The sequence below is a fragment of the Phocoena sinus genome, chromosome 6 (genome assembly GCF_008692025.1).
Source record: "Phocoena sinus isolate mPhoSin1 chromosome 6, mPhoSin1.pri, whole genome shotgun sequence".
In the NCBI taxonomy this organism is placed as follows: Eukaryota; Metazoa; Chordata; class Mammalia; order Artiodactyla; family Phocoenidae; genus Phocoena; species Phocoena sinus.
This window is the reverse complement of record NC_045768.1, coordinates 86,214,174-86,236,703: the sequence shown is the minus strand read 5'-3', so window position 1 is coordinate 86,236,703 and position 22,530 is coordinate 86,214,174. Positions and strand designations below refer to the sequence as shown.

The 22,530-nt window shown below is 42.8% G+C and overlaps 1 protein-coding gene across 2 annotated transcripts in view; it reads right to left on the bottom strand.

Moving 5' to 3' along the window:
- DAPK1 (death associated protein kinase 1) overlaps window positions 1–22,530 on the bottom strand; it is a 206,961-nt gene that overhangs the window by 100,450 nt on the left and 83,981 nt on the right. For both annotated transcript variants that reach the window (XM_032636143.1, XM_032636142.1), the window contains exon 3: window positions 3,380–3,601. In XM_032636143.1, coding sequence (XP_032492034.1) covers window positions 3,380–3,601 — 222 coding nt within the window. The remainder of the gene's footprint in view (window positions 1–3,379; window positions 3,602–22,530) is intronic.

Sequence of the window (22,530 nt, the reverse complement as noted above, 5' to 3'; positions counted from 1 at the left end):
TGGCTCATGCAATCATGGAGGCTGACAAGTCCCAAGACCTGCAAGGGGAGTCCACTGAACCCAGCTGGTGACCTAGTAGGGCCAATGTATCAGTTTCAGTCTGAAGACAGGAAAAAGCCAATATCCCTGCTTGAAGGCCGTCAGGTAGGAGGAATTCCTTTTTATTCAGGGTAAGGTGAGCTTTTATGTTCCATTTGGGACCTCAACTGATTAGATGAGGCCCACCCCCATTGGGGAGGGCAATCTGCTTTACTAAGTCTACGATTCAAATGTTAACCTCATCCAGAAACACCCTCAAGACACAACCCAGAATAATGTTTAACCAAATGTTGGGACACCCTGTGGCACAATCAATTGACACATAAAAGTAACCATCACTACTCCCCACATGCCCGGTGGGTGAAAAGGCTAGGACAATCAGCTCACAGGGAATGCTGGAATCTGTAAGGAGCAAATACCCAGGGAAGACAAACATGCATCTGACCCTGTGGGGGAGGGGCCATCTTCTAAGATTCCTCCTGCTTCTTCCACCTAAGAGCTGCTCTTTGTGAGCTCACTCAACATTTTTTTTTTTGCAGTACGCGGGCCTCTCACTGTTGTGGCCTCTCCCGTTGTGGAGCACAGGCTCCGGACACACAGGCTCAGCGGCCATGGCTCACGGGCCCAGCCGCTCCACGGTATGTGGGATCTTCCCGGACCGGGGCACGGACCCGCGTCCCCTGCGTTGGCAGGTGGACTCTCAACCACTGAGCCACCAGGGAAGCCCCTCAACTTTTATTCAAGGTCTCCACATAATGAACTGTGTAAAGCTGTGCGCCACTATCCACCTAATAGAATGGCTACAATTAGAAACAAATATTGACAATACAAAGGGTTGATGGAGCAACTGGAACGCTCACTCATTGCTGGAAGGGCTGTAAAATGGTGAAGCCACTTTAGAACGCAGTTTGGCAACTGCTTGTAGAGTTAGATGTGCACTTACCACATGGCCCAGCAAACCCACTCAGTGGTATTTACCCCAAAGAAATGAAAACTTATGTTCACACACATGACTGTTTATGGTAGCTGTATGCATGATCACCAAATATTAGAAACAACCCAAATGTCCTTCAATGGGTGAGGAGATAAACACCACACAATGGAACACTCTTCAGCAATAAAAAGGAGCACACGACTCATGCACAAATCTCAAAAGCATTACGTTGCGTGAAAGAAGCCGGTCTCAAAAGATTGAATACTTTATAATCCTACTTCTATAATCTTTGAAAAGACAAAACTACAGTAATAGAGAATGGCTCAGTGCTTGCCAGAGGGTAGAGGGAAGAAGGTGGGTGTGACTAGAAGGGGAGAGTACAAGGGAGTTTTGGGGGCAATGGGACTATTCTGAATCCTGATTTGGGTGGTGGTTACACAAATCTATACATGTGTCAACTTTCATAGAATTACACAACCCTCCCCCAACATCAAATTTACTGTATAATAATTTAAAAAAAATTTAAATCAAGTGGTAAAAAAAATCTGTATGTTATCCATTCTATGCACAGGATAAATAAATGCTCCTAGTGGAAAATACCTACGAACTGGGAGTCAGTCAACAGAAGCTGAATCCAGAATATACACACGCAGGTGGAAGTAACTCCCCGGCATCATTTGTACATTCTGATACACAAAGGGAGCAAATTATATTCTTGATTTACTACGCGTGACCTGGTAATTCTCTGAAAACGCAAAACAGTTGTGATCTACATAATTTCTTTCCCAGGAACTTTGCATTTATGGTCTCTGACAACAGCCTTAAGGGAGGAAATTTAGGCTTAGAGATAGATGGTAAAGGATTTGCCCTGGATTTTGATCTTGGTTCTGTCTGGTTTCCAAGTCACCATATAAAGCCATAGCAAGGCTTACACTCTGATTCCTGTCTTTTCTCTGCTGAACCCTGAGCAGGCCCCCTTAATCCTCTGTGCCCTTAAAACCCTGCTCTTCCTTTAAAGCAGTGGTTCTCAAGGAGGGGGTGGGGGGATGGGGAGGCGGGTAGGGGGAGAAAAGAATCTGCCCCCCAGGGGACATGTGGAAGTGTCTGGAGGCATTTTTAGCTGTGACAGCTAGGGAAGAGGATGCTCTCTGGTGGGTAGAAGCCAGAGATGTTGCTAAACATCCTACAACACACAGGATGGCCCCCTGAACAAAGGATCATGCAGCCCAATATGTCACGAGTGCAGAGGTTGAGAACTTCCCAGAAACATGTATTAAAAACATCCATGAGCCAGACATGTTTATGTTCTCATCTCATTTATCTCCTCAAAACCCTTTTGAGGTAGGTATTATTGACCCCAATTTATAGTTAAGAAGGTTGTTGCTCAGACACATAAAGGTATGTGCCCAGATCCCAATGGTGAGGCAAGAGGCAGTGGGCATCCCAGGCCCTCGTGACAGCAAAGCGCAGGTCCCGATTGTGCGGTGCCCCCAAGGCTGGGCTCCCTCTGTATACCTCCCTTCACTTCCATCTCCCCTGGTCTCAAAAATCACCTCTTAGCCCTAAGAGATCTGCACATAAGGGGGAGCTGCTGGGCTGGCAGAAGGACACATCTTAATTCGAGGCTCCAGGAAATGGGTGGTTCACTAAGAACCACCCAGGATTGCTCCATCCATCCCTCCCTCTGCCCTCAGGGTACTAATGTGTGTCCTCCATCCAAACAGCCCAGAGACACTCCCAGTGGCGTGTTCTTGATGACTTCCTCTCCTCTCCTCTCCTGCCAGCCCATGTTGCTGGACTCATGACCAGGAGTGGGGCCCTCAGGCAGAGGGCCAGGGACAGGGGGACGCGTCACAGAACATCACGCTACAGTTTCCCACAATAACATCCGATGGGCAGGGTGTGCCTGAGAAAATCAGCAAAACGCTTTAAAAACAATCACTCACCCTGAGTGATTCTGGTTCACTTCTACCCTTTCATATGAGTGTTGACAGTTCCAACAGTTAAAAATGGGGTGTGGTAAGACAGAGGGAAGAGAATAGAGAAAGAAAGAGAAAAAGAGAAGTAGGAAAACAGAGGGGAGGCAGAGGAACAGCATGACAGGAGGGAAGAACGTAAGCCTAAAGCTTACCATGAAACTCAAAACGCAGACGACCTCAAGACAAACGAGGAAGAACCCCAAGATTGGGGACCCGCCTGCCGATCAAGTGGGACCACATCAACGGAAGCTGCTGTAGAATTACTCCAGATAACCGCAGCCGGCCTCACAGCGCACCACCCACTGCAGTTCTCGAACTTGGCAAAGCCTAGTCAATCCCTGACGAGGCTCCGGGGCTGGTCACTGCGCTGTCCAGCTGCCGGGAAGCCTGCAGCCCACCCTCCTCCCCGCCCAGCCCCAGCACTCACAGTTCCAGGATCAGGATGACGTCCGTCTTGTTCTCATAAACCTCGTGCAGGGTGATGACGTTGGGGTGCTGGATCTCCTTCAGGATGCTGACCTCCCTCTCGATATCCTCACGGCTCACGCCCCGCCGGCTGGATTTGGTCCTCCTCTTCTTGATGAATTTGGCGGCATACTGTAGACCGGTGCTTTTCTCACGGCATTTCTTCACGACTGCAAACTGCCCACTGAAGACAGAAGGCAGAAGAGGTCCCAGGTCATTTATACATCCTTTATTGTTCACTAAAACCCAGATTTGGGGCAAGGATGTGGCCCCATGCCGGTGGTGGTGTGTGGGTGGGGGGAGGCAGTGGGGGGAGGACAACAGGATTACAAATAGGAAAGTCCAAATTGTGGGAAATTAACAAATTCACCAGAGAAATCTCTTCTATATTTCAGTTCCATTAAGCCTGTCTCTTTATGAACATTGTGGCAAAGAACAAAAATTTATTTTCTTGAATTAAATGTCATTAGGTGGTAATATACCCCCGTTTCTCTGCTCTCCTCCATCTCCCCCATTTCAGATTCAGGGGCCACAGGAAGGAGCTCCCTCCTGTCTGACCTCATTTCCTTGTTCTTATCCTGTATGTCTAGGAAAGCAAGGGATCGGGACCAACAGAAAAATATATAGGGTCCTGCCTTCAATGACATATTTCTAGCACCAATATTTGTCAATTGAAACACTCAAAACAACAACAAACAATGCAGGTATACCTCATTTTATCGTGCCTCACTTTATTGTACTTCATAGATATTTTTACAATTTGAAGGTTTCTGGCAACCCAGTATTGAGTAAGTCTGTTGGCTCCATTTTTCCAAGAGCATCTGCTCACTTTGTGTCTGTGTCACATTTTGGTAATTCTTGCAATATTTCAAACTTTTTGATTATTGTTATATTTGTTATAGTAATCTGTGATCAGTGACCTTTGATGTTATCCCTGAAGAAAGATTACAACTCGCTGAAGGCTCAGATGACTGTTAGCATTTTTTGGCAATAAATTATTTTTTAACTAAGGGATCTACATTGCTTTGTTTTAGATAAAATGCTATTGCACACCTAACAGACTACAGTATAGTATAAACATAACTTTTATATGCATTGGGAAACCAAAAAATGCCTGTGAGTCACTTTATTGTAATATTTGCTGCATTGCCGTGGTCTGCAACTGAACCTGCGATGTCTCTGAGTCTGCCTGTGTATATTTTGTTCACACTTCGGGGACTGATAAGTCACATGACCTAAGTGAGACCTTTTGGAGATTTTTTCTGAGACACTTTGACCCCCCAAAACTGCTGCCAGTCATCTCAGGACCACTCTTGGTCTAAAGTAGAGGCAAAGCTGGTAAAAGGAAGAAACCAGTAACACTGCAGTAACACTGTGGAATGGCTGGATCAACCTTAGCCTGAAGTTATCTGCCTTTAGATTTTTCAGCAACGTAAGCCAACAAAATTCTGTTTACCACTAAAACCAGTTTGATTTGGGTTTTTTATTTCTTGCAGAGGAAAGCATCCTAAATTCGACAGCAAGCAACCAGAGTCTCCTATCCATATATAAAAGAATATAATAACAGAGCTTGACAAAATATAGTAAAGTGACTATGTAAGCAGCTGAAATGTTGAGAAGCAAGTAGGCTACCCTGAAAGTAATGGAAGGATGCTTCCTGTGTCAGTGGTGGCACCTTCACTTCCTCCCTAACACCCTAGTGCCCAGGGCCCATCCACCCATCACAGGATCTGTATATTTCTTGGCACCTTCTAGGGAACTGCTATGTGGAGAATTATCACAGTTATTTCTAGCTAGCTTTACTCTCCTCACATGAAGACAAAAGGGAGATAGAAAAATCAAATTAAGGTTAATATTCTGATGTTAAAGAATCGATACTTTAAAACGTTACTCATTTACTTTGGCAGCGGGAGGCCAGTGAAGAAAAAATACATAATGAAGGATTATTTTTATAGCAGCGTCAATTTTTTTGCATGACAGCTTATTAATACCATCTTTCCCCCGGCAGCAGGATAGCCGAGAAGCTGAAGAATAAATCACATCGGAACACTAGCACCTATTGCCCGTAAACTCACAACCTTAAAGAGTCATGGGATCTGTTATGACTTTATTTACAACCATTTCCTGATTTCTTTGGGGAGTGAAGAACTGGGCTTTCTCTCTGGTGGGGGATGGGAGGTGAACAGCAGAGATGGGGCTTATGGAGGAAAGAGGAAAAACAGCCTGAATACAAAACAAAGTTAGTTACTGCTTTACAGAGGCCAGTGAAGTGGTGCTTGTATCCCCTCTCCTCTCAAAGACAGTACCATGTCCCCACTGAGTGCTCTCAAGGGGCCCCAGGCCAGCCCAGGACCCCCAACCCATAGCAACCCATGTTTCCAGGAGCTGGGCCTTGCACATATCTTGCAGTCACAGTTACTTGTCTCGAGGGCTGTAAAGGCAGACTCAAGGCAAACTCAGTGGTTTGAATCACACTGCTTTAAAAAACAAAAGCAAAGAGCCAAAAGCCTGCTGAATGCAAGCCTAAACTCAAAGACTGTTCCGAATGTGTTTTCACTGCCAAATGTTCCATGCTGACCTTTTTTTTTTTTAAGTTTTGGACATTCTTTTTTATTTTAAGCTAAACTTTAAAAAAAAATTATTTATTTATGGCTGCGTTGGGTCTTCGTTGCTGCGTGCAGGCTTTCTCTAGTTGCGGCGAGCGGGGGCTACTCTTCATTGAGGTGTGCGGGCTTCTCGTTGCAGTGGCTTCTCCTGTTGCGGAGCGCGGGCTCTAGGCACCCGGGCTCAGAAGCTTGTGGCTCGTGGGCTCTAGAGCACAGGCTCAGTAGTTGTGGCCCACGGGCTTAGTTGCTCTGCAGCATATGGGATCTTCCCGGACCAGGGCTCGAAGCCGTGTCCCCTGCACCGGCAGGCGGATTCTTAACCACTGTGCCACCAGGAAAACCCTTCACGTTGACCTTTGATGCTTTTAATTATGGGAAGTGAGAGCATCAGGCATCCCAACCCTAAGGGCTGGGTTCAGGCATGGTTCTGAACGTCCTATGTGTCGAGGCCAGTAGTCTGTGCAGAGATCTAAGCTGACCATGTTGCCCAGGTTTGCAGCGAAAACATCTGGAACCCATCCCCTCACCAAATCATTGATCCCCCACTCACACTTCAGGGTCCCCACATGAGGGGTGCTGGTGGGAGAGGAGGGGCCAGCAGGTGGGAAAGGCCCCCGCGCAGGAGAGGGTGTGATCCTAGTGCCCCACGGCAGCATGCTAGTGTTCTGGATAACCCTGGCTGCAGAGGGTCAGACGAGGGGGTAGAACAATTTTGGAAAACACCTTTTAGACTTATCTCAATGCTGTCTCTTTAAAGACACTTTTCCTTATTTATTGCCAATTCTTGAACAATCTGCCTCCCCACTCCCTTGCTCCAACCAGTGCTCCACCCCTGAGTCCACAGGGAACCTCATACCCCTCTGTGGCACCTGCTGTTTCCTGTTTCTTGCCCATTTCCACCCCTCCCAAGAGCGTAATCCCTTCAGGACCGAGGGCTGTCGGGTGCATCTTCTATCCCCGAGGCCCTTGGTGCAGAGCCCCGCCAGGAGCCCATGCACGATGCTGATGTCCTGCTCTTGAATTCCGAATCTATAACCCTAAAAACCAGAGGTGCTAAACTGAAGCTGCCTCATTGTCATTCCATAGAGCCGTGGAGCCGCGAGGGGCTCACACTGCCTGTATTTGAATGCCTAGTAGCTGCGTACCTGTGGGCTTACTTAACCTACTTAACCACTCTGCCTCACTTTCCTTACCTGTAAAGTGGGTACAATAGAGTGCCTACCTGGGAGGGTTGTTGGGATGGAGGGAGCAGGGATAAATGAGCTAAGATGGGTCAAGTGGTTAGAACAGTTCCTGGCAATAGTAAATCTTCAGTAACTGTGAGCCATTTTCTTCCAAAACTGGAGGATTTTTTGTGTTTTTTAAAATTCATTTTTTGGCTGCGTTGGGTCTTCATTGCTGCGTGCGGGCTTTCTCTAGTTGCGGCGAGCGGGGGCTACTCTTCTTTGCAGTGCACGTGCTTCTCACTGTGGTGGCTTCTCTTGCTGTGGAGCACGGGCTCTAGGCATGTGGGCTTCAGTAGTTGTGGCACGCAGGCTCAGTAGTTGTGGCTCACGGGCTCTAGAGTGCAGGCTCAGTAGTTGTGGCACACAGGCTTAGTTGCTCCGTGGCCCGTGGGATCTTCCTGGACCAGGACTCGAACCCGTGCCCCTGCATTGGCAGGCAGATTCTTAACCACTGCGCCGTCAGGGAAGTCCCCCAAACTGGAGTTATTGTCATTAGCTCACGGTTGCTCAAATCTCAAAGCGCTGCAGTATTTACCCCCAAAATGTCACCTCTCAGGACTGCCTGGGGGAAGAGAGCCCTAAATGGAAAAGCAACACAAAACACACACAGCAGGGCGATACTCTGTTAAAGTATGTAAAACTGCTGCTAAATCTGGAGGCTGGCTCCAGCCTTCCAACACAGCGTCCTACAGCGTCCTGTCCCCCTTCTTCTCACTGCCCCACCCCGAGGGAGAGGAGCTGCTCAGGACTCCTGGTCCCTGAAGCTGGCTGCACTCAGCGCCTGGGACAAGGATGGAGTCCCAGCTGAGCCACATGCAAGGCCCACAGGGAGGGGCTTGGTGTGACTCGGTGATGCTCGTCGGGCATTTCCACAGGGCCACCTCCTCAGGCGACCAGCAGGCTGAGGACAGACTCCTCAGAGAAGACATTCTTCTTTAACACAGTGATTTGCTTTGCGAGGCCTAATTCCAGTTGGGCTGTTGGTTAACTGCTGCTGCCATCCTTCCCTGCCTGGGTGCCTGGCCCCTGTCTCCCTCACGCCCACATTCCACCCTGCATTTGGCCACACTGGGGGAAAGTCCTCTTCTCCAACACCCCACCCCCAGTTGAAAAGGCAATTTGCTTGGGATTTTTGTGGCAAGGCTTTTAAATTGTGGGCTCCCGGAGCAACAGCCTGCCCCAGCTTCCGGGGTGAGCTCTGGGCAGGAGGAGAGTAGGCACACACAGAGAAGCCAGGCCACCACTGCTGCCCACTTGGAGGACTGCTTGTCGCTCCAGCCCCTCCCGTGACAAACACACGAGGCTCCTCAGTGAATGATGCCCACACAGGCTGTGGTGACGGTTCCGTGGATGGGGAATGTACCTTCCTCACTAGAAAACAAAAACTCACTGTATGTTATCATTTAAACTTGATGAAACAGAGTACAGGCTACCCTCAATTTTTGTGGGATCCATATTTGTGAATTCACCTACTCCCTAAAATTTATTTTTAAACAAAAAAATCAATACTCGCAGTACTTTTGTGGTCATTTGTGGATTTGAATAGCCAGATGTGCATGTTCCCAGCTGAGCTCAGTCAAGGCCACGCTCTGCCTTCCTTTCTCAGCTCTCACACTGTAAACAGTGTCCACTTTACAGTCTGCTTAGTGCCGTGGTTTTTGGTTCTGTTTTGTTTTGGGTTTTTTTTTTAATTGCATTTTGTGTTTTTTGTTTGTGGTTTCGCTATTTAAAATGGTCCCTAAACATGGCTTTGAAGTGCTGTCCAGAAGCTTGGATGCTATGGTGCACCTTACAGAGAAAACGTGTGCTAGATAAGCGGTGCTGGCTGTGAGTTCACTGTTAGTGAATCAACAATATATATTAAATAAGGTACCTTTAAGAAGAAACACACAGCAAACAAGGTTATGCATTGATCTGTTGATGAAAATGTGACCAGAGGCTCACCGGTACCTAACCCTGTATGTCCTCCAGAACCATGGTTCAGTATCCATTAATTCAGTGTTTGTGATGAATTTATAGAACATACCACAATGAGAATTAACTGTGTGTCATTTTAAAAAACTCTACTAACATTCCGTCATTTAATAACTGACAGTTTGTTGCACTAAGTACAGACAGCCACACTCATTTTAAAATGAAAACTTTCACTTCAATGTAATGAACATGTATTAAGCTCTACTGGTCAGGTGAGTATAAAAAGAAGGAGACCCATCCTTGCATTAAGGAATTACCTACTTTAAAAAATGTGTTTTATGCATAATCACAAATTTTATTAAAAAGAGAAAAATTTAGAGGGCAGACAGCAGAAGCAAGAAAAACTACAATCCTGCATCCTGTGGGAAAAAAACCACGTTCACAGAAAGATAGACAAGGTGAAAAGGCAGAGGGCTATCTACCAGATGTAGGAACAAGATAAAACCCCAGAAAAACAACTAAATGAAATGGAGATAGGCAATCTTCCAGAAAAAGAATTCAGAATAATGATAGTGAAGATGGTCCAGCACCTCAGAAAAAGAATGGAGGCGAAGATCAAGAAGATGAAAGAAATGTTTAACAAAAATCTAGAAAAATTAAAGAACAAACAAACAGAGATGAACAATACAATAACTGAAATGAAAAATACACTAGAAGGAATCAATAGCAGAATAACTGAGGCAGAAGAACGGATAAGTGATCTGGAGGACAGAATGGTGAAATTCAGTGCCGCAGAACAGAATAAAGAAAAAAGAATGAAAAGAAATGAAGACAGCCTAAGAGACCTCTGGGACAACATTAAACACAACACGTTTGCATTATAGGAGTCCCAGAAGGAGAAGAGAGAGAGAAAGGACCCGAGAAAATATTTCAAGAGATTATACTCAAAAACATCCCTAACATGGGAAAGGAAAGAGCCACCCAAGTCCAGGAAGCACAGAATCCCAGGCAAGATAAACCCAAGGAGAAACACACCGAGACACATAGTAAAAAAATTGGCAAAAATTAAAGACAAAGAAAAATTATTGGGCTTCCCTGGTGGCGCAGTGGTTGAGAATCTGCCTACTAATGCAGGGGACATGGGTTTGAGCACTGGTCTGGGAAGATCTCACATGCCGCGGAGCAACTAGGCCCGTGAGCCACAACTACTGAGCCTATGTGTCTGGAGCCTGTGCTCTGCAACAAGAGAGGCCGCAATACTGAGAGGCCTGCACACCGCGATGAAGAATGGCCCCCGCTTGCCACAACTAGAGAAAGCCCTTGCACAGAAAAGAAGACCCAACACAGCAAAAATAAATAAATAAATGACTAAACTCCTACCCCCAACATCTTAAAAAGAAAAAGAAAAAAAGAAAGAAAAATTATTGAAAGCAGCAAGGGAAGAATGACAAAAAACATACAAGGGAACTCCCATAAGGTTAACAGCTGATTTCTCAGCAGAAACTCTACAAGCCAGAAGAGACTGGCATAATATACTTAACGTGATGAAAGGGAAGAACCTACAACCAAGATTACTCCATCCAGCAAGGATCTCATTCAGATTCAACGGAGAAATCAAAAGCTTTACAGACAAGCAAAAACTAAGAGAGTTCAGCACCACCAAACCAGCTCTACAACAAATGCTAAAGGAACTTCTCTAAGTGGGAAACACAAGAGAAGAAAAGGACCTGCAAAAACGAATGCAAAACAATTAAGAAAATGGTTATAGAACATACATATCAATAATTACGTTAAAAGTGAATGGATTAAATGCTCCAACCAAAAGACACAGGCTTGCTGAATGGATATAAAAACAAGACCCATATATATGCTGTCTACAAGAGACTCACTTCAGACCTAGGGACACACACAGACTGAAAGTGAGGGGATGGAAAAATATATTCCATGCAATTGGAAATCAAAAAGAAAGCTGGAGTAGCAATACTCATATCAGATAAAATACACTTTAAAGTACAGAATGTTACAAAAGATAAGGAAGGATACTCCATAATTAATAATCAGGTGATCAATCCAAGAAGAAGATATAACAATTATAAACATTATGCACCCAACATAGGAGCACCTCAATACATAAGGCAACTGCTAACAGCTATAAAAGAGGAAATCGACAGTAACACAAAAATACTGGGGGACTTTAACACCTCGCTTAACACCAATGGACAGATCATCAGAACAGAAATTTAATAAGGGAACACAAGTTTTAAATGACACAGTAGACCAGCTAGATTTAATTGATATTAATAGGACATTCCATCCAAAAAGAGCAGATTACACTTTCTTCTCAAGTGCACACGGAACATTCTCCAGGATAGATCACATCTTAGGTCACAAATCAAGCCTCAGTAAATTTAAGTATATTGAAATCATATCAAGAATCTTTCCTGATCACAACGCTATGAGATTAGGTATCAATTACAGGGAAAAAAACGTAAAAAACACAAACACATGGAGGCTAAACAATATGTTACTAAATAACCAAGAGATCACTGAAGAAATCAAAGAGGAAATCAAAAAATACCTAGAGACAAATGACAATGAAAACACGAAGATCCAAAACCTATGGGATGCAGCAAAAGCAGTTCTAAGAGGGAAGTTGATAGCAATACAATCCTACCTCAAGAAACAACAAACATCTCAAATAAACAATCTAACATTACACCTAAAGGAACTAGAGAAAGAAGAACAAACAAAACCCAAAGTTAGTAGAAGGAAAGAAATCATAAAGATCAGAGCAGAAATAAATGAAATAGAAACAGAAAACAGTTTCTATTTATTGATCTATTTATATGATCTATTTATTGATCAAAGATCAATAAAACCAAAAGCTGGTTCTTTGAGAAGATAAACAAAATTGATAAACCATTAGCTAGACAAATCAAGAAAAAGAGGCAAAGGACTCAAATCATTAAAATTAGAAATGAAAAAGGAGAAGTTACAACAGACTGCAGAAATACAAAGCATCCTAAGAGACTACTACAAGCAACTCAATGCAATAAAATGGACAACCTGGAAGAAATAGACAAATTCTTAGAAAGGTATAACCTTCCAAGACTGAACCAGGAAGAAATAGAAAATATGAACAGACCAATCAAAAGTAATGAAATTGAAACTGTGATTAAAAATCTTCCAACAAACAAAAGTCCAGAACCAGATGGCTTTGCAGGTGAATTCTATCAAACATTTAGAGAAAAGCTAACATCCAGCCTTCTCAAACCCTTCCAAAAAGTTGCAGAGGAAGGAACACTCCCAAACTCATTCTATGAGGCCACCATCACCCTGATACCAAAACCAGACAAAGATACTACAAAAAAAGAAAACTACAGACCAATATCACTGATGAATATAGATGCAAAAAACCTCAAAAAAATACCAGCAAACAGAATCCAACAACACATTAAAAGAATCATACACCATGATCAAGTGGGATTTATCCCAGGGATGAAAGGATTCTTCAATATATGCAAATCAGTCAATGTGATACACCATATTAACAGATTGAAGAATAAAAACCATATGATCATCTCAATAGATGCAGTAAAAGCTTTTGACAAAATCCAACACCCATTTATGATAAAAACTCTCCAGAAAGTGGGCATAGAGGGAACCTACTTCAACATAATAAAGGCCATATATGACAAACCCACAGCAAACATCATTCTCAATGGTGAAAAACTGAAAGCATTTCCTCTATGATCAGGAACAAGACAAGGATGTCCACTCTCACTACTATTATTCAACATAGTTTTGGAAGTCCTAGCCACGGCAGTCAGGGAAGAAAAAGAAATAAAAGGAATACAAATTGGAAAAGAAGAAGTAAAACTCTCACTGTTTGCAGATGACATACTATACATAGAGAATCCTAAAGATGCTACCAGAAAACTACTAGAGCTAATCAATCAATTTGGTAAAGTTGCAGGATACAAAATTAATGCACAGAAATCTCTTGCATTGTTATACACTAATGATGAAAAATCTGAAAGAGAAATTAAGGCAACACTCCCATTTACCACTGCAACAAAAAGAATAAAATACCTAGGAATAAACCTACCTAGGGAGACAAAAGACCTGTATGCAGAAAACTATAAGACACTGATGAAAGAAATTAAAGATGATACCACAGAGGGAGAGATATACCATGTTCTTGGATTGGAAGAATTAACATTGTGAAAATGACTCTACTACCCAAAACCATCTACAGATTCAATGCAATCCCTATTAAATTACCAATGGCATTTTTTACAGAACTAGAACAAAAAATCTTAAAATTTGTATGGAGACACAAAATACCCTGAATAGCCAAAGCAGTCTTGAGGGAAAAAAATGAAGCTGGAGGAATCAGACTCCCTGGCTTCAGATTATACTACAAAGCTACAGTAATCAAGACAGTATGGTACTGGCACAAAAACAGAAATATAGATCAATGGAACAGGATAGAATGCCCAGAGAAAAACCCACACACCTATGGTCAACTAATCTATGACAAAGGAGGCAAGGATATACAATGGAGAAAAGACAGTCTCTTCAATAAATGGTGCTTGGTAAACTGGACAGCTACATGTAAAAGAATGAAATTAGAACACTCCCTAACACCATACACAAAAATAAACTCAAAAAAAAAAAAAAAGAGAGAGAAAAAAACTTCAGCTAAAAGGAGCAAAGCTTCATAAACACCTAACCTAATTTCCAATGTGATTTTTTTGTCTAATTTACAAATACATGTAATTTAAACAGTACCCTTGTAGTCACTCAGTGAACTGTATCCAGGATGATATGCAAGGCATTTTACACGTATTATCTTATTAATAACCACAACTATGAGATTCACATTATCACTGTCTCTTCTATCAATGAGAAAACCAAGCCTCAAAGAGATTTTAAAAATTGCCCCAAATCATTCAGCAAGTAAATTGCATAATTGAGAAATGAATTCAAACCCAAGTGCATTTGCCTCCAAAGCTCTATTCACTGAGCACAGTTGCTGTGCTGGGCTTGTGTCCAGTTTGTCTGAGATACAAGCCACTCCTGTGAAGTCACAGACAGGACTGGAGTATCATTCAGGAAAGAGTTTTGTGAGGGCAAGGCAAAGAGAGGGGCCTTGTGGTTAAGTAAGTTTGGGCAATGCAGCCTCCTCCTCCCCACTGAAAACTCAGACAGTGTTTTAATTAGCTGAAACCATGGCTTTAACATGCTCAGAGGGGCTCTGCAATAAAAAGAGAACCCTGTTTGTATGTGTGCTTAGGAAGCATGATACTAACAATAAGAAAGAACCACAGAAGGTTCTTTCTCAAGGTCAGCACACAAGGATCACACACAGTTGGGGAAGCATTTGTGTATATTTCACTGCTCATTAAAAATAAACTTATTGTGGGACTTCCCTAGTGGTCCAGTGGTACAGCCTTCCAATGCAGGGGACGCAGGTATGATCCCTGGTCAGGAAACTAAGATCCAACATGCTGCAGGGCAACTGAGCCAGTGCACCTCAACTAGAGAGAGAAAACCCGCACACCACAACTAGAGAGAAGCCCGTGCGCTGCAACGAAGAGCCCATGTGCTGCAACGAAAGATCCTGCATACCACAATGAAGATCCCATGTGCCACAACTAAGACCCCATGCAGCCAAAAATAATACATACATACATACATACATAAATAAACCTGTTGAAGTTTGTTTAATCCAGTAAGGATTTTATTTTATCTTATTTATTTTGGCTGGGTTGGGTCTTCGTTTGCTGAGTGCGAGTGGGTGCTACCTTTCGTTGTGGTGCGTGGGCTTCTTATTGCAGTGGCTTCTCTTTTTGTGGCGCACAGGCTGTAGGTGTATGGGCTTCAGTAGTTGCAGCACGTGGGCTCCATAGTTGTGGCACATGGGCCCTAGAGCGCAGGCTCAGTAGTTGTGGCACTTAGTTGCTCCGCCGCATGTGGGATATTCCTGGACCAGGGATCGAACCTGTGTCCCCTGCACTGGCAGGTGGATTCTTAACCACTGCGCCACCAGGGAAGTCCCCAGGTTTTGTTTTCAAATTTATTTCTCTGTGGCAGTTTTGCTCTCACTTGGGGAAAGACTGGATGGACACACAATGTCAGAGAAAATGCTGCATTTAGAATGAAGAGCAAACTGTCTGGAGTGACAATTTTTTCTACCTTATGGGTTGGTACCTACCCTAGGGCCTGACATTTTCATCATCGACCTTGATCCAGACACTACATTTGAACAAGCTCCCACCAAGGAAGGTGGATGCAGATTCAAAAAGAGTGACTAAAACAGGGTGTAATTTTTTCTTTGATTTTAAATATGTATCTACCCAGTGCATATGACAGTTAATATTATTTTTGGTAACTATTTATGATTGTGACTTCCCCACATTAATGCTGGAAACAGATCTGGATTAAATCAAACAGCTGATCAGTTCCATCTCTCCCCTCCTCCCAAGATTTGCAAAAAGGTTTTTAATTAACACAAAATAATTTTTACTTTTGAATTCATATATCAAGCCCGTGGCAAAATTTTAGTGCTGGTTTATGGGTCATCTATTTTTCTTGAAGAACTGCATTCTTAGAGTGGCATTGACTCAAATCCTGCTAGAATACTGAAATTACAGGTCTTATATAAGAGGTGAGGTGACAGAAAAGATTTTTCAAGGATGAGTTAACATTTGATAATAATTCACATTTATGGCAGGGGATACAAACCCCAAAGGGTTTACAGAATAAGGGAGGGAGAAGCATGTAACGCTATAATATGGAAAGGGCCACAAACAGGACATAGACACTCAGGGCCACTCCAGGTGAGAGGGTGAGGTCAGGAGGCCCAGGCTGTGTCCTGAAGGCTGGGCTCCAGCCTGGAGAGGAAGAAAGTGTGTGTTGGAGGGACGCTTCCAAGAGCAGGAAGAGTGTGACCCGAGGCAGGGAGGCATGAAAGAGCCTGCATAATATTTCTGAGGGAGGAGGAAGTGATGGGGGAGGTATGAGGGATCCCCACAATCATGGCCCTGCCCAGAGTGGAGCAATGCCAGCCCCAACTCTGCCAACAACATGGGAAAGCAGGGACCTGGCTGAGCCTCAGTTTCCACATCTGTGCAAGGGCAATGGCAACATGAAATGAGGCCACTCAAGTGAGTGCAGCATATCAAGCACATGTAAAGAATGAAAATTCGTATGCTGTCTCAGCTTCAGATTTCTCAAAGAAGCCAAGATGGTAGTATTTCAGAGGCTGAAAAGCAGCACCTAATTTCTTCTTGGCATTTTTCTCTCCAACATCTTTGAAATCTGAGTGTTAAGTCTCTACATTTCTTTTTCCCCATTAGGACTCAACAAAGCTATTTTCATTTTGGGTGGGACCTATTTTATTTTTACCCCCTTGGTTCCTAAAGGATCTTGTGGCGTTGTTTGTATGCTGAAGTTTTAGCCTGTGGGTAGGTGATGGGAAGCAGATTACATTTTGTAAACATGGCCTCAGCCATATCTTCTATCTCACATGCTCTTCCGCAGTGTGGCCCTGCCTCTCCCATCATCCTGGTCCCCTGGAATCTGAGCGTTGCTTGATCACTAGAATGAGGCAGAGTTGATTCTGGGTTTTCTGCCTGGGTTGCTCAGCATGCACATTCTTTGGAGCTCCCTCTGGGAACCCAGCCACCATGCTGGGAGAAGCCCAAGCTCTTTGGAGAGGCCATGTGGATGTGTTCCCGTCAAAAGCTCCAGCTGGGCTGACAGTAGCTTTAAAAGGCCAGCCGGGAGATTGGTTTAAGATGGCAGAGTAGAAGGATGTGCACTCACTCCCTCTGGCAAGAGCACCGGAGTCACAACTAACTGCTAAACAATCATCGACAGGAAGACACTGGAACTCACCAAAAAAGATACCCCACATCCAAAGACAAAGGAGAAGCCAAAATGAGATGGTAGGAGGGGCGCAATCACAATAAAATAAAATCCCACAACTGCTGGGTGGGTGACTCACTAACTGAAGAACACTTATACCACAGAAGTCCACGCACTGGAGTGAAGGTTCTGAGCCCCACGTCAGGCTTTCGAACCTGGGGGTCCGGCAACAGGAGGAGGAATTCCTAGAGAATCAGACTTTGAAGGCTACCAGGATTTGACTGCAGGACTTCAACAGGACTGGGGGAAACAGAGACTCCACTCTTGGAGGGCACACACAAAGTAATGTGTGCATCGGGACCCAGGGGAAGGAGCAGTGACCCTATAGAAGACTGAACCAGACCTACCTGCTAGTGTTGGAGGGTCTCCTGCAGAGGCGGCAGGGGTGGCTGTGGCTCACCATGGGGACAAGGACACTGGCAGCAGAAGTTCTGGGAAGTACTCCTTGGCGTGAGTCCTCCCACAGTCTGCCATTAGCCCCACCAAAGAGCTGGGTAGGCTCCAGTGTTGGGTCGCCTCAGGCCAAAGAACCAACAGGGATGGAACCCAGCCCCACCCATCAGCAGACAAGCGGATTAAAGTTTTACTGAGCTCTGTCCACCAAAGAAACACCCAGCTCTACCCACCACCAGTCCCTCCCATCAGGAAACATGCACAAGGCTCTTAGATAGACTTATCCACCAGAGGACGGACATCAGAAGCAAGAAGGACTACAATCCTGCAGCCTGTGAGGAAAAAAAAAACCACATTCACAGAGAGATAGACAAGATAAAAAGGCAGAGGGCTAAGTACCAGATGAAGGAACAAGACAAAACTCCAGAAAGACAACTAAATGAAGTGGAGATGGGCAATCGTCCAGAAAAAGAATTCAGAATAAAGATAGTGAAAAGTTTCTTGTAAACAAGAAATGTTTAACAAAGATCTAGAAGAATTAAAGAACAAACACCTAGAAAAATTAAAGAACAAACAAACAGAGAGGAACAATACAATAACAGAAGTGAAAAATACACTAGAAGCCATCAGCAGCAGAAAAACTGAGGTAGAAGAATGGATAAGTGACCTGGAAGACAGAATCATGGAATTCACTGCAACAGAACAGAATAAAGAAAAAAGAGTGAAAAGAAATGAAGACAGCCTGAGAGACCTCTGGGACAACATTAAATGCAACAACATTCACATTATAGGGGTCCCAGAAGGAGAAGAGAGAGAGAAAGGACCCAAGGAAATATTTGAAGAGATATAGTAGAAAACTGCCCTAACATGGGAAAGAAAATACCCACCCAAGTCCAGGAAGCACAGAGAGTCCCAGGCAAGATAAACTCAAGGAGAAACATACTGAGACACATAGTAGTCAAATTGACAGCAATTAAAGACAAAGAAAAATTATTGAAAGCAGCAAGGGAAAAAGGACAAATAACATACAAAGGAACTCCCATAAGGTTAAAAGCTGATTTCTCAGCAGAAACTCTACAAGCCAGAAGGGACTGGCATAATATACTTAAAGTGATGAAAGGGAAGAAACTACAACCAAGATTACTCCACCCAGCAAGGATCTCATTCAGATTCAACGGAGAAATCAAAAGCTTTACAGACAAGCAAAAGCTAAGAGAATTCAGCACCACCAAACCAGCTCTACAACAAATGCTAAAGGAACTTCTCTAAGTGGGAAACACAAGAGAAGGAAAGGACCTGCAAAAACAAACCCATAACAATTAAGAAAATGGTAATAGGAACATACATATCAATAATTATGTTAAACGTGAAGGGATTAAATGCTCCAACCAAAAGACACAGGCTTGCTGAATGGATACAAAAACAAGACCCATATATATGCTGTCTACAAGAGACCCACTTCAGACCTAGGGACACATACAGACTGAAAGTGAGGGGATGGAAAAAGATATTCCATACAAATGTAAATCAAAAGAAAGCTGGAGTAGCAATACTCATATCAGATAAAATACACTTTAAAATACAGAATGTTACAAGAGACAAGGAAGGATACTCCATAATTAATGATCAAGTGATCAATCCAAGAAGATATAACAATTATAAATATTATGCACCCAACACAGGAGCACCTCAATACATAAGGCAACTGCTAACAGCTATAAAAGAGGAAATCGACAGTAACACAATAATACTGGGGGACTTTAACACCTCGCTTAACACCAATGGACAGATCATCAGAACAGAAATTTAATAAGGAAACACAAGTTTTAAATGACACAATAGACCAGCTAGATTTAATTGATATTAATAGGACATTCCATCCAAAAAGAGCAGATTACACTTTCTTCTCAAGTGCACACAGAACATTCTCCAGGATAGATAACATCTTGAGTCACAAATCTAGCCTCAGTAAATTTAAGAAAACTAAAATCATATCAAGCATCTTTCTGACCACAATGCTATGAGATTAGGCATCAATTACAGGGAAAACAACGTAAAAAACACAAACACATGGAGGCTAAAAAATACGTTACTCAGGCTTCCCTGGTGGTGCAGTGGTTGAGAGTCCGCCTGCCAATGCACGAGACACGGGTTCGTGCCCCGGTCTGGGAAGATCCCACATGCCGCGTAGCAGCTAGGCCTGTGAGCCATGGCCGCTGAGCCTGTGCGTTCGGAGCCTGTGCTCCACAACGGGAGAGGCCACAACACTGAGAGGCCTGCGTACCGAAAAATACAAACAAACAAACAAAAAAAGTTACTAAGTAACGAAGAGATCATTGAAGAAATCAAAGAGGAAATCAAAAATTACCTAGAGACCAGTTACAACGAAAACACAATGATCCAAAACCTATGGGATGCAGCCAAAGCAGTTCTAAGAAGGGAGTTTATAGCAATACAAGCCTAACTCAAGAAACAAGAAAAATCTCTAATAAACAATCTAACCTTACACCTAAAGGAACTAGAGAAAGAAGAACAAACAAAACCGAAAGTTAGAGGAAGGAAAGGAATCATAAAGATCAGAGCAGAAATAAATGAAATAAAAACAAAGAAAACAATAGCAAAGATCAATAAAACTAAAAGCTGGTTCTTCAAGAAGATAAACAAAATTGATAAACCATTAGCTAGACAAATCAAGAAAAGGAGGGAGAGGACTCAAATCAATAAAATTAGAAATGCAAAGGAGAAGTTACAACAGACACCACTGAGATACAAAGCATCCTAAGAGACTACTACAAGCAACTCTATTCCAATAAAATGGACACCTGGAAGAAATGCACAAATTCTTAGAAAGGTATAAACTTCCAAGACAGACCAGGAAGAAATAGAAAATATGAGCAGAGCAGTCACAAGTAATGAAATTGAAACTGTGATTAAAAATCTTCCAACAAACAGAAGTCCAGGATCAGATGGCTTCACAGGTGAATTCTATCAAGCATTTAGAGAAGAGTTAACACCCATCCTTCTCAAACTCTTCCAAAATATAGCAGAGGGAGGAACACTCCCAAACTCATTCTACGAGGCCACCATCACCCTGATACCAAAAGCAGACAAAGATGTCATAAAGAAAGAAAACTACAGGCCAATATCTCTGATGAACATAGATGCAAAAATCCTCAACAAAATACTAGCAAAGAGAATCCAACAGCACATTAAAAGGATCATATACCATGATCAAGTGGGGTTTATCCCAGGAATGCAAGGATTCTTCAATATATGTAAATCAATCAATGTGGTACACCATATTAACAAATTGAAGGATGAAAACCATATGATCATGACAATAGTTGCAGAAAAAGCTTTTGACAAAATTCAACACCCATTTAGGATAAAAACCCTCCAGAAAGTAGGCATAGAGGAAACTTACCTCAACATAATAAAGGCCATATATGACAAACCGACAGCCAACACCATTCTCAATGGTGAAAAACTGAAACCATTTACCCTAAGATCAGGAATAAGACAAGGTGGTCCACTCTTACCACTATTATTCAACATAGTTTTGGGAGTTTTAGACATAGCAATCAGAGAAGAAAAAGAAATAAAAGGAATCCAAATCAGAAAAGAAGAAATATAACTGCCACTGTTTGCAGATGACATGACACTATACACAGAGAATCCTAAAGATGCTACCAGAAAACTACTAGAGCTAATCAATGAATTTGGTAAAGTAGCAGGATACAAAATCAACGCACAGAAATCTCTTACATTCCTATACACTAATGATGAAGAATCTGAAAGAGAAATTAAGGCAACACTCCCATTTACCACTGCAACAAAAAGAATAAAATACCTAGGAATAAACCTACCTAGGGAGACAAAAGACCTGTATGCAGATAACTATAAGACACTGATGAAAGAAATTACAGATGATACCACAGATGGAGAGATATACCATGTTCTTGGATTGGAAGAATCAACATTGTTAAAATGACTATACTACCCAAAGCAATCTACAGATTCAATGCAATCCCTATCAAACTACCAATAGCATTCTTCAGAGAACTGGGACAAAAAACTTCATGATTTGTATGGAAACACCAAAGACCCAAAAAAGCCAAAGTAATCTTGAGAAAGAAAAACGTAGCAGGAGGAATCAGGCTCCTGGATTTCAGACTATACTACAAAGCTACAGTAATCAAGACAGTATGGTACTGACAGAAAAATACACATCAGTGGGTCAGGATAGAAAGCGCAGAGACTACCCATGCACATATGGTCACCTTATCTTTGATAAAGGAGGCAAGAATATACAATGGAGAAAAGACAGTCTTTTCAATAAGTGGTGCTTCGAAAACCGGACAGCTACATGTAAAAGAATGAAATTAGAACACTCCCTAACACCATACATGAAAATAAACTCAAAATGGATTAGAGACCTAAATGTAAGACTGGACACGATAAAAGTCTTAGAGGAAAACATAGGAAGAACACTCTTTGACATAAATTACAACAGGATCTCTTTTAATCCACCTCCTAGAGTAATGGAAATAAAAACAAAAATAAACAAATGGGACCTAATGAAACTTAAAAGCTTTTGCACAGCAAAGTAAACTACAAATAAGATGAAAAGACAACCCTCAGAATGGGAGAAAATATTTGCAAGTGAATCAATGGACAAAGGATTAATCTCCAAATTATACAAACAGCTCATGCAGCTCAATATTAAAAAAACAAACAACCCAATCCAGAAATGGGCAGAAGACCTAAATAGACATTTCTCCAAAGAAGACATACAGATGGCCAAGAAGCACATGAAAAGCTGCTCAACATCACTAATTATTAGAGAAATTCAAATCAAAACTACAGTGAGGTATCGCCTCACACCAGTCAGAATGGGCATCATCAGAAAATCTGCAAACAACAAATGATGGAGAGGGTGTGGAGAAAAGGGAACCCTCTTGCACTGTTGGTGGGAATGTCAATCGATACAGCCACTACGGAGAACAGTATGGAGGTTCCTTAAAAAGTAAAAATAGAAT